The 12,109-nt window shown below is 64.3% G+C and overlaps 1 protein-coding gene across 1 annotated transcript in view; it reads right to left on the reverse strand.

Moving 5' to 3' along the window:
- The window catches only part of NOTCH3 (notch receptor 3), a 44,822-nt gene that overhangs the window by 959 nt on the left and 31,754 nt on the right, over window positions 1–12,109 (reverse strand). The window contains exons 6-21 of the mRNA XM_029913612.1: window positions 11,457–11,658; window positions 10,984–11,137; window positions 10,278–10,462; window positions 9,536–9,668; window positions 9,053–9,304; window positions 8,617–8,729; window positions 7,119–7,642; window positions 6,175–6,495; window positions 5,131–5,279; window positions 3,582–3,804; window positions 3,204–3,288; window positions 2,752–2,914; window positions 2,192–2,496; window positions 1,657–1,804; window positions 1,231–1,328; window positions 7–923 (exon numbers count right to left, since the gene is read on the reverse strand). Of these exons, the coding sequence (XP_029769472.1) occupies window positions 7–923; window positions 1,231–1,328; window positions 1,657–1,804; window positions 2,192–2,496; window positions 2,752–2,914; window positions 3,204–3,288; window positions 3,582–3,804; window positions 5,131–5,279; window positions 6,175–6,495; window positions 7,119–7,642; window positions 8,617–8,729; window positions 9,053–9,304; window positions 9,536–9,668; window positions 10,278–10,462; window positions 10,984–11,137; window positions 11,457–11,658 (3,972 nt within the window). The remainder of the gene's footprint in view (window positions 1–6; window positions 924–1,230; window positions 1,329–1,656; window positions 1,805–2,191; window positions 2,497–2,751; window positions 2,915–3,203; window positions 3,289–3,581; window positions 3,805–5,130; window positions 5,280–6,174; window positions 6,496–7,118; window positions 7,643–8,616; window positions 8,730–9,052; window positions 9,305–9,535; window positions 9,669–10,277; window positions 10,463–10,983; window positions 11,138–11,456; window positions 11,659–12,109) is intronic.

Below are 12,109 nucleotides of genomic sequence, written 5' to 3' on the forward strand. Positions count from 1 at the left end.
CCAGGGGTGGGCGCCGGTGGGGGCTGCTCCTTGGCAGGGCTGGGGGCAGCCAGCACCTGGGAGCTGTGCACCATGGCCAGGTGGTTGGGCAGCAGCAGCCCCTGCGGGAAGGGCTGGGCCGCCTGGTGCAGGTTGGGGTGGGAGGCAGCCGGATGCACCACCCCGATGACTGGGTTGCACTGGGAGGTGGGGACACGGGTGTGCCAGTCGAAGGGCACCGCCACTGGGCTCACCATGCCCAGGCTGAGCCCCACGCAGCCGGGCTGGCGCGGCAGCGAAGGCATGGAGACCCGGTTCATGGAGAGGATGGTGCTTTGGGCCGATGCCACCTCGCCCAGGTCGCTGAGCCGCGCCAGGCTGACGGCAAAGGGCCCATCCATCAGGCCATGCACCATGGGCGTGGAGCCCACCGACATGGAGGAGCTGGCTGGGTGGAAGACGCCGGGCGAGGCCAGGACGGGCGAGGTGGGGTTGGCCACATAGGGAGAGTCCAGCGAGTCGACGGGCGACAGGGTGACTGAGCTCTCCAGCAGGGAGCCCTGGCACTCCAAGCTCAGCTTCTTGCTCCGCCCCTTGGCCTCCTTGGCCAGGCTGGCGCTGCCACCTGCCCCTGCCGTGTTCTTGGCGCTGGGCCGCCGGCTCTTCTTGCCCTGCGGGGTGGGCTTGAGGCTGGGCAGGAAGCTGTTGGGTGGGCACATAAGTGGGGACATGGTGTGGCCGGGGGGCAGCGCCCCCTGCGGGCTGCGCACCGTGTTGTACTCGTCCAGCAGGCGCACAATGTCGTGGTGCATCCGCTCCTGGGCTATGTCCCGCGGCAGCCGGTCCATGTGGTCTGTGATCTCCCGGTTGGCAAAGTGATCCAGCAGGATCTTGGCTGCCTCGTAGCTGCCCTCCCGAGCGGCCAGGAACAGTGGGGTCTCCTCCTGGGGGAAAGGGGGGGACAACAGCGGGGCTCAGACTGTGCTGAGGGGGCTGCCCCCATCCCTGAAGTACTGGGAACGCCAGGGCAGGGGTGGGAGATGCCCACAGCCCTCTGTGCTGGGGCTTTAGAGCCAGGGTTGGGCCCTGGGCAGACAGGGCTCCCCCTCCCCAGCACAGGAGCAGCACGTCCTGGTGCTCGGCCCAGAGGTTCCGGGAGGAAGGCACAGTGGGGGCCCCCGTTGTGGGCAGGGCCTGCGGGGTGAATGACAGCCAAGCCTTGCTCGCCTGCCCATCCCGCCCGCTGCTCACCTTGCTGTCCTGCATGTCCTTGTTGGCCCCGTTCTTCAGCAGCGCGATTGTGGCCTCCACGTTGTTCACGGCCGCGGCCCAGTGCAGTGCAGATTTACCTGGGGGAGCCGAGCCGAGCCGTGAGGGGGGGCGCTCCGCTGGTCCATCCCCCCACTGCCCCTCAGTTCTGACCTGCAGCCCTGCTAGCCCAGCCCTGGGCTCCCCCTCGCCCCTCACACCTCTGCCGGTGCCCCTCAGTCCCAACCCGCAGCCCCCTGCTAGCCCAGCCCTGGCCTCCTCCCCCTGCACAGCCCCTCCCAAATCCTCACGGGTTGGCAGTGCCCCCCCATGTCGCTGAGCCCTGATACCCACAGCCAGGCCCTTCCCCAGGGGAAGCTGGAGGCGGGCCTCAGCAGAGACCCCCGATGGCAGGAAGCCGCCCCATACCCAGCTCATCTACGGCGTTGACATCTGCATGGCAGGCTATGAGCTCCTCCACCATCCCCTCCACGGCCAGCCGGGCAGCCAGGATCAGTGCCGTGGAGCCATCCACCATGCGGGCATCCAGGTCCGTGGAGCGGTTCCGGATCAGGATCTGCCGGGCAGGGCAAGTGTGAGCCGCAGCCGAGGAAACCCTGCCCAGCCCAGTTCTCCCAGCATGGGCACAGCCAGGGGCCCTCGGAGCCCTCCCAGTGTGGGCAGAGGGGGAGCTCTCCAGGGGGGTGTTTTGCAAGGGCAGGGTTGCCCAGGGGCTTTGCCCAGGATGGGGGGGGGGCCCTCCTGTGGAAGACAACAGCGTGGGGGAGCTCTGGGGTGGAGAGTGAGCAACTGGGGCCTCTCCCAGGTGGGTGAGGGAAGGCAGGAGCTCACCTGGAAGATGCCCTGGGCATTGGTGGTCACCGCAGGGTGGGTGGGGGATGGGGTCTCACCTGGAAGATGCCCTGGGCGTCGGCATCATGGGGGGGGGGAGATGGGGTCTCACCTGGAAGACGCCCTGGGCGTCGGCGGTCACCGCGGCGTGCAGTGGCGTGCGGCCCGTGTTGTCCTGGGCGTTGGTGTCAGCACCGGCGTCCAGCAGGCGCTTGGCGGCGTCGGCCCGGGCGTAGCGGGCAGCCAAGTGCAGCGCAGTCTCACCTGTGCGGTCCGTCTGGGCGCTCAAGTTGGCGCCCTGGCAGATGAGGTCCGAGATGATGTTGGCTGAGGAGTCATCAGCCTCATCCTCCTCGGCCAGATCGGTCTCCACACCGCCCCCGCAGAACGAGGCCAGCATGAGCGGAGTGAAGCCATCTGCAAGGAGAGCCACCACCAAGGGGTTAACTGGGCGCTGCCCCAGGGGCTCCAGCATGAGAGACCATAACTCCCAGCATGCTGTGTGGTCGAACTGGGGCAGTGGTGCATGCTGGGACTCGTGGTCAGCTGCATAGGCAGGGGAGCTGCTACTCCGCTCAAAGTTCCTCAGTGATGCTACTTCTCCCAGGGTGCAGCATGCCTGCACTGCATGCTGGGAGCTGTAGTCCCTGAGATGGAGCCATCCCCCCTTACCTGGCCCCCTGACATTGACGTCCATGCAGTCGGTGTCGAACTCGCCCTGGGGTGGTGTCAGGGCCATGGATGGCGGCATGCGGATGTCGGCCGCCACCAGGTGATGCTGTGTCCACTGGCGGCAGTCCACAGGGTCCTCTGAGTCCCCGCCCGGCTCCTCCACCTGCGGGAGAGCACAACCAATCATGGAGCTGGTAGATCCTGTCCCAGCCCTGCCGGGGGGCTCCCATTCCCCCGCCCCCTCCACCTCTCCAAGGTGGGATTTGGGTTATGACCCCATGTGGCTCCGAGCAAGGGGCTCAGTGCAGCGCCTGGAATTCATCAGGACACCCCCACCCCGGCACGTCACTGAGCCCCACACCCCTCTTCCCCCACATCACCGAGCCCAGCGCCCATCACCCATCTGGCCCCCAGCAAGCCAGGGCTCGCTGCTGGTCCACAGGTGTTGGTACCTTGAGTCTCTTGGCCTCCGGGCACTCTGCATCCATCCAGTCATCTGAGTGTTCCCCCATCAGGCTTTCCCCTTTGCTGATGTTCCTAGAGGGAAGCCCAGAGCTTAGACCCCAGCCCCTGCCACGCAGCCCCTGCCTTCCGCCCCACCCACCCAGGACTTCAGGGGGCCACTCCTAGGACATCCCCCCTGCACAAGGCACTGGGCAGCTGTGGGGCGTGCAGGCAGAGACGGTCTGCACGGTGCCCCCTGGTGGTGGTGCGGGCCTGCAGCAGGTAAAATCCCCCATGCTGCTGCAGAGAGTGGGGATCCCCCGGGCTCCAGGCCTGGGTGTAGGGAGCAGGATGTGGGCTTGGCCCCACGAGGGCAAGTCCCGTACTTCATGCCCAAGGCGTCCTGGCCCACAGGCTCCCGCCGGTTCTTGTTGCTGTTCTCCTTCTTCAGGCTGAAGCCCTCCGGGAACCAGAGCGTGCTGTGCTCCCGCTTCCGCCGCGCCACCAGCACCCCCAGCACCAGGATCACCAGGAGGATCACGGCCGCTGCCACCACTACCAGGGGCACCAGGGGCACGGAGTCCGGGGGCTTCGGCTGCAGCTTGTCACCTGCAGGAGTGGACGATGTTATACCAATAAAAACTAGCAGGATCTTATTAAAGGGGACAAGATAAAGATGCCACATTTATTATGATAACAATTTGATTTATGACCAATAACTAAGATCTTAATCCTTATACACACACATTATACCTAATACCTCTACACACACACACACACACACACACACACACATCCATCAGATGTCCTGCAGCTGCTGCATAGTTACCAGTCCTGCTTGAGTCTGTGGCTTGAGTTTGCAGCTTGGGTTCGTAGCTTGTGGCGGCTAACTGGCCAGGAAAGCCGGGCACAAGGGCGAGCTGGGTCTCTGTTGGGCATGCACCGATGCCCTTCCATGTTGGCAGCAGAATGTTACCCTCTTCCAAAGTTTTCCATCTCACCCATCCTTTTTGTAGGCTTTAGTTTGAATCCAGAGTCTATAGGTCTTGCTGTGTCACGCTGCCTCTGGGTTTGGTGATTGATCACCCGTCAATTGCAGACATGACTTTCAGCCTCCGACCCGGGTTGATCTTCCTTCTATTGTACCTTTTCTTTTTAGGGTGGATTCTTCTTACTTTGTTAAGGCTCTTGTCTGCATCTTCAGCCGTTGGTGTTTGAACTCTATTTAATCAGGACAGGCTGGGGCTGGAGGCTGATTCCATCATTCATACATACCTCATTCACACATCTAAACTAAACTAATAAGATTACAGCAGGGTTTGCAGAAATGAAGGTTGCAGCAAGCCCTTACAAAATGGAGTAAGCGTTTTAAAATGGGGTTTGAATTACAATATGGCAAACAGTGAACAGAAGTTACAGTATAGACAAGTATAATGGATGGCAAACAGTGAACAGAAGTTACACTGTAGACAAGTGTAATAAATGGTGAACAGAAATTACAATACTGAAACAGTGCAAGTCTCCGTGATTTAAGCAGGAATTGGATTGATAGTGAAACTTACAAAGGCAGCTGACTGAACAGTTATGGCTCTTAACAAGCATCTTAACTGTTAATTAGCCAGTTATTGGGGTAACCGGTTTTATGAATGAATATTGTTTCATTCATAAAACTTTACTTATAAAGTTACATTAATAAAGTAAACAATTAAAAACAATTTCATTCATGAGTCCTACAACGGGAGTCAGACCCTGCCTCTTGATACCCCGCCCCCACTCATCCCACCCCATCCTGAGACTCCACTGCTCCCACTCACTCCGCCCCCTCCCAATACCCCGCCCCCTTTCACTCACCCCACCTCTCCCACTCACCCCACTGCCTCTTAAGAGCCCTGCCCTCAAACTCCACCCCTTGGCCCCGGCCCCACCTGCACTCACTGTGCACAGCCTTGATGGGGTAGGGGAACTCCAGGCGCTCGACAGCGGCCAGTGCAGCCAGGTAGTCGGCCGCGCTGCGCGCGTCAGGGAAGCACTTGTCTGAGGCCTGGACGCAGAGGCGGTTGTCAATCTCCAGAGTGACCACGGAGCTGGGGCAGGGAGGGGGACAGTTACCAGTGTGGCCTGGCCCACAGTGGCGCCAAGCCCCAGACTGTAGGGGCCTGGGCACCCCTTGCCCCACATGGAGCCCTGGGACAGGGCTGGTTCAGCACTCCCTGCAGCAAGGGCTGTGCACGTCCCAGAGCAGGCATGGCCCCGGCAGCGGGAGTTTGGTCCCATGAACCACGTGGTCTCTGCCAGGCTGCCAGCAGCTGCTTAGCACCGTTGTGCTCTCCCTGTCCCTACCCACTCCCTTCTGGGTCCCAGGGCCGGGCAAGAGGCAAGGCCCCTGGATGCTGCCCCCAGAGCCCTTGCTGCCGTCTGAGAGCACAGGGAGCGGGTGACAGGCACCGGCTGAGCCACCCCAAGTCCCGCATCAGAGCGGGCGGCGAACCAGATCGCTGATTGAAGGCAGCTGCGTGGCATCTCTGGGAGCAAAGGGCTGTGTCGTGGTGCCAGTCAACAGACAACTTCCTAGTGCCTGCCCCAGGCCTGGCTCCCTCTGCTGGCACTGGCTCCTACTCCCAGTGCCAGCCCCACAAAGCGCTAAGCAGCCCCACCCTGGCACCAGCCCCCTGTACCAGCCCCCCAAAGCTCTTGGCTCCCTCTCCCACTGCAGCCCATGGGGCTGCATCTTCCCCCCCCCCCCCCCCCCCCGTGGCTCACAGGGCTGTCTCTCTCCCCCACCCCCCGGCTGTGGCCCACAGGACTGCGTCTCACCCCGAATCCCCATGGCTGTGGCCCACAGGGCTGTCTCTCCCGCCACCTCCTGGCTGTGGCCCACATCTCCCTGCCACTCCCTGCAGCCGCATCTCCCCCCCACTCCCCATGGCCGCGGCCCGTGGAGCTGCGCCTCCACCCCCCCGGCTGCAGCCCGCAGCTCACCCAATGACCTCCCGGCCCAGCTCACGGCGGCGCAGGCGGCTGGGCCGGTAGAAGGGCTCAATCATATAGTTGCCGTCCCTGTCGAGGCGGAAGCGCAACGAGGTGCGCAGGATGGCGCTCAGCTTCTGCAGGAAGGTGGTGCTGGTCCTGCGCAGCTCGTCGGGGGGCAGCAGCACGGTGATGACCAGCACGCCGCTGGCCAGGTGCTCCGGCATCTCGCGGGCGCAGTCCAGCCCGTCCCAGCCACACTCCTCATTGTTGCAGCCCTGGTCGCACTGCCCGTCGGCGAAGTGGTCCGAGCAGTACTTCTCATACACGGGGCTGGGGGGGGGGGGAGGAGGGCATGGTCAGCGCACAGCCCCACCCAGCCCCCAGCCCTACCCTGTTCTGGCCAGCCCCCCTCCGTCCTACTGGGCACCCCAGGGCACCTGGGTCACTGGGCTCCTGCAGCAGAGACTGCATCACACAGTGAGAAACATCTTGGACATGGCTCCAGTGCCCACAGCCATCTTTGGCCAGCGGTGAGATGTAGCTACCGCAGCCCCGCGCTCCACCCCAGAGCCAGGTGAGGGGTCCCAGTATAAACATCCTCTGCACCTGAGTCCGGAGGGGCCTGCACCTCAACTGGGTGAGGGGTCCCTGTATAAACAGCCCCCGTGCCCCACCTGAGCACAGCACCAGGATTAAAGCCTCAACCCTGGCAAAAGCCATGGCATCTGCACTGGGCACGACTGCCCAGGGCCTCACTTTCACGTGTCCTCCACAAGACACCACCCCCAGGTGCACAGCGCACACTTACCACGCTGTGGGGGGAGAGCGCCCCCCAGCACCACACTGGGGCAAGTGCGGACTCTGAAGGGAGAGCACCCTGTGTAGAGTCCCCCCCCAGGGGCAGCACCTCCCCAGCCCATTGGCCTGCCCCCCCGGCCCAGCGCCCCCCTTACTTGCAGCTGCGGTCGCGGCTCTTGCAGTCGAAGTTGTCGTAGAGGCACGCGGCCGTGTTGCAGTCCTCGTCGCACTGGCTGTTGTTGAACAACTGCCAGCACTGGCGCTCCTCACACTGCTGCCAGGGGTCACCCACCAGCAGGGAGCAGTCGCCCCCGTCCCACTTGCAGGCAGGGCTGTTGCACTCCTTGTCGCAGTAGGAATCTCCGGCCTTGGCAGCGCACTCCTCCTGCTGGCACTGCAGCTCCAGGGTGAGCTTCTGCTCGCAGTGCAGGCCGGAGAAGCCACTGGGGCAGAGGCACTGGAAGTGGGGAGGCCAGGACATCTCTATGCAGGTGCCCCCGCTGAGGCAGGACGCACCGGTGCAGCTGCTGTTGGCCCGCAGGCGGCAGTCGGAGCCAGTGAAGCCCGGCAGGCAGGAGCAGCGGGCACCCAGTGCTGTGTGCTGGCAGCTGCCCCCGTTGAAGCAGGCGAGCTCCCGACATGACAGCACGCTTCGCTCACAGTTGGGCCCGGAATAGTTCTGGGAAGGGGCAGGAAAGAGGGTGAGAGAGATGGCACCGGGACCAGGCCACAGGCCAGAACCACCTCCCGCTTGCCCAGCAGCGCCGGGACCCGGACCAGAACTGACCCAGAACCAGGATCGCCTCATCCAGCAGCATCAGGACCCAGACCAGAACAGGCCTCTCCACCTGGTGTGTATATCACAGGTCTGAACTAACTCCTGCGTGACCAAGCGCAGAGCAGCTAGACCCACAGCCCAACTCCACTGCAAATGGCCCGTGGCGGAGAGCCCAGCCCTTCCCTTGCTGGCCCGTTCCAGGGGCTGTTTCCAGTCTGAACGTGTCCAGCTCCCAGCTGCTACATCACATCACACCTCAGCCGCTAGGCCCAGGAGCCCAGCCTGGGCTCCACTCCCTTGCCCCTTTCCCTTTGGGAAGCTGAACTGCTCGAACTCCTTGCTCTTCGGATCCTTCCGCCATTCTCGGGGCTCCCCTCTGATCCTCACTGTGGGACCAGCACTGGGCACCAGCAGCAGCTGCACTAGTGCCAGGTACAAGGTAAGAACCTCTCTATGCCCGTCTGGGCATCCCAGGCTTGTGTTAGCTCCTTGGGCCACAGCGTTGCACTGGGCGCTCACGTTCAGCCGATTATCCACCCCCCAGGTGCCATGGGAACCCTCCCCCACCCCATCCTCAAGTGCCATGGAAACTGCCCCTGCCCCCCCCCATGACATGGGAACCCTCCCCCACAGCAGGACCAGCCTGCTCCCCCGAGGCACCAGGACCAACACCTAAACCCTCCCCTGCAGCACCAGAACCAAGATGCCCCTCTTCAGATCAGAGCCCATCCTGCAGCTCCAGGACTGGAATGGCGGAGCAGGCCCCCAGCCCCATCCCCTCTGGGCCTGGAAGACTCCAGACTGTGCACGGCCAAGGGCAGGCCCCCAGCTGGCCCGAGCCCAGCGCCCTGCACCTTCCCACGCGGGACACTCACCGGGGGGCAGCGGCAGGTGTAGCCCAGCGGCGTGTTCACCGTCATCTTGCACTGACCACCGTTCTGGCAGGGCTGGGACTCGCACGTGTTCACTATGTTCTGGCAGCGCCGGCCTGGGGGTGGGGGTGGGGGCAGGGGCCCAGGGAGGCGTCATGGAGAGTCCAGGGAGAGGGGAGCTGCCCCCCACCCCACCTCCAGCACTGCTCCCAGCACCGCCACCTTCCCACAGCTCAGCCCCTCGTGGGTGCACAGAGCTCCAGCCTCCCTGTGCCAGCCGGACCGCAAGCCTAGAGAGTCCCCCCCCACCAGGGGTTTCCCCTTCTCCCACCCTGCACTGAGTGCACCCCATTGACATGTACCCCAGTGCCCCTGGTGTAAAAGCCCCATGAAGCCCCGCCCCTTGCCTGGGTGTAGCCCCAACCCTCGGCACACTCACCCGTGTAGCCCGGCTTGCACAGGCAGTGGAAGTCGTTGGCACCCTGCACGCAGTCCAGCGTGCGTTGGGGCAGGCAGGGCTTGGCCAGGCACTCGTTGATGTCGCCCTCGCAGCGCTCGCCCGTGTAGCCTGGGGGGCAGTTGCAGCGGTAGCCACCCACCCGGTCCACGCACGTCCCATTGTTCAGGCACTTGGGTGCCCGGCTGCCAGAGCTCGCGGCGCAGTCGTCCTCGTTGATCTCGCACAGGACGCCTGGGGGACAGGGGGCAGAGACCTTCCAGCCCCCGGCATAACCAGAGCACCCCAACCACCCCATCATGTGGGGATCTGGCCCCCCCACGAAACCAGGTCCCCGCCCCCCACCCGGGCCCCCGTCCCACAGGTACCCTCCCTCCTGGGAGTAACCAGAGCCGCCCCCTCCCCCAGTAACCTGCCTCCCATCGCCCCCCACGGTGCCTGGCCACTAGCCCGGCTTGGCCTTACCCAGGGTTCCCGGCGGGCAGGAGCAGATGTAGCGCCCGATGAGGTCGATGCAGGAGCCTCCATTCTGGCAGGGGTGGGACTGGCACTCGTCGATGTCGTACTCGCAGTTCTTGCCCTCGAACCCCGGTGGGCACTGCAGGGAGAGACAGACACAGCCCAGTCAGGGCCCGGGCCCCAGCTCCGCTCCTGAGGGCGCCACCTCAGGGCTGCCAAGCCCCTCAGCTCCACCCCCTCCAGCCACAGAGGGGTTAAACAAGGCCTCATGCTGCCACCACCAACCCTTCTCCACTGCTGTGGGGGGCCAAGGAGCACCACCGGGGGGAGGAGAAGGACTCACCCCACAGCACAAACTGTCAACAGAGCCAGGGAGAGAACCCAGGAGTCGTGGCTCCCAGGCCCCCATTGCAACCACTAGACCCCACTGCCCTTCCAGAGCCGGGAATAGAACCCAGACATCTTGGCTCCCAGCCCTCCTGTTCCAACCACTAGACCCTGCTCCCTTCCCAGAGCCAGAGCCAGACCCCAGGAGTCCGGGCTCCCAGGCTCATGCTCAGACCAGTCTTGGCTGCTCTGCTCCGAGGTGAGCCCATCAGAATGTGGCTTGCTCGGTATCCCCTTGGCCCAGCCGTCCTCGCCAGGCGGGGGGCGCACAACTCCTGCAGCTCCCCAGCCCCAGCAGCCTGGCTAGCGCCGGTGGCAGCGCCTGGAGCCCCTTCGTGCAGCCCCCGTCCCTGGGGCTCACCTCACAGTCGTAGCTGCCTATGAAGCTGTGGCAGGAGGCACCGTGCTGGCAGGGGTTGGGCTGGCAGGGGTTAACCTCGCTCTCACAGTAGCTGCCTGTGTAGCCTTCCTTGCACAGGCAGTAGTGGGTGTTGCCAGCGTCGACGCACTGGCCCCGGTAGTGACACACCTGTTCCTTGGAGACCCCTGCCCCAGACAGACAGACAGACAGACAGACAGACAGAGACTGTGATGCCTTGTGCCTGGCCCACAGCCCCAGCACAGCTCCGACAGGGGAAACCATGACACAGAGAGGAGAGGGACTCTGGCTGTCAGCCCCCCCTGCTCTAACCACTAGACCTCCCCCCCCGAGCTGGGGATAGAACCCAGGAGTCCTGACTCACAGCTCCCCCCGCTCTAACCACTAGACCCCACCCCTTCCCTCCCAGAGCTGGGGATAGCTGTAGGGGTACCAAGAGCATTGCTGGAGCAGGTGTGGCTGGGACAGAAGGGCCCAGTGGGGGCAGGGCAGGGCAGGGGCCAGGCTATACCTGAGCTGACAGCTCCACCCAATAGCTGCCCTATGGGCCCCCAACTCCCCTCACATCTTTCGAGGGCACTGGAGACCCAGATCCCTGAGCGAGGGCAGCGCCTGCCAAGGACAGACCCCTCCCAGCCCAGCCTGGCAGGGACCAGTGGGGGTCAGTCCTGCCCAGGAGTGCCCTCACCTCGATGAGCTGCCACCACCTCGCAGGAAACGTTGGGAATGTCACAGTAGCGGCCGGTCCAGCCCCCCGGGCACTCACAGGTCAGGGCCGTGCCCGTCTGCACGCAGCGGCCCCCATTCTGGCAGGGTGAGCGCCTGCACCAGTCCACCAGGGTCTGCAAGAGAGGGGAGTTAGGGGACAATGTACTCTGGGGGGACGCGACCTGGGGAACCAATACAGCCCTGGCTGGGCTCCGGCAATGCCAGGTCCCCGCCCCCCACCACACTTGGGTGTTGGATTCCTCCCCTCCCCTGAGGCCAGGCCCTGGCCCCTGCCTCCCACCCCCCACCGCACTGGGGTGTTGGATTCCTCCCCTGCCCGAGGCCAGGCTCCCCCGACAATGCCAGGCCTCATGTTCACCTTCCCCAGACGCTGGGACTTTGTGTCCTTGCCCCTCCCCGCCATGCCACCGCCCACCCCGGGGCAGGGCTCACCTGGCACTGGGCACCCGTGTAGCCCTGGGGGCAGGTGCAGCGGTAGGACTCCACGCCGTCCAGGCAGATGCCCCCATTGAGGCAGGGCTGGGACTGGCACTCATCGATCTCATGCTGGCAGTGGGTGCCCGTGAAGCCGGCGCGGCAGCGGCACGTGTAGGAGTTCACCCCGTCCAGGCAGGTGCCGCCGTTGAAGCAGGAGCTGCAGGGTCACAGGCACAGTTAGCTCGATGCCCCGTTCGCCACCCATCAGTACAACCCCTGGCCCCCCAGCAACACCCCCACTCCTCCCCTTCGTCCCCTGCCCCCCCCCCCAACCACCCCCACCGCCCTGCCCTGGCACCACTCTCTCAAGGGTTCCCAGCACTGACTGGCCTCTCATAGGCTGGGGCCAGGGCCTGGCAGCGCTGAGGGAAGCTGGTGCCAAGAATCCCAGGGGCAAGGTTCCCCCTGAAGGGATGAAGCTCCTTGCAGATAGGGCTCCTCTGGGGACAGGGAGATGGGGATTGGGGGTGCTCCCTGATGGGGGCTGCGGCTCACCTGTCAGTGCACCCCTGCACATTGAGCTCACAGGGCAGCCCAGGGGAGGCTTCCGGGGGGGGGGGGGGGGGGGGGGGGCAGGGGACGAAGGGGAGGAGTGGGGGTGTTGCTGG

The sequence above is a fragment of the Terrapene carolina genome, unplaced genomic scaffold (assembly GCF_002925995.2).
Source record: "Terrapene carolina triunguis isolate 2854851 unplaced genomic scaffold, T_m_triunguis-2.0 Scaffold746, whole genome shotgun sequence".
NCBI classification, from domain to species: Eukaryota; Metazoa; Chordata; order Testudines; family Emydidae; genus Terrapene; species Terrapene triunguis.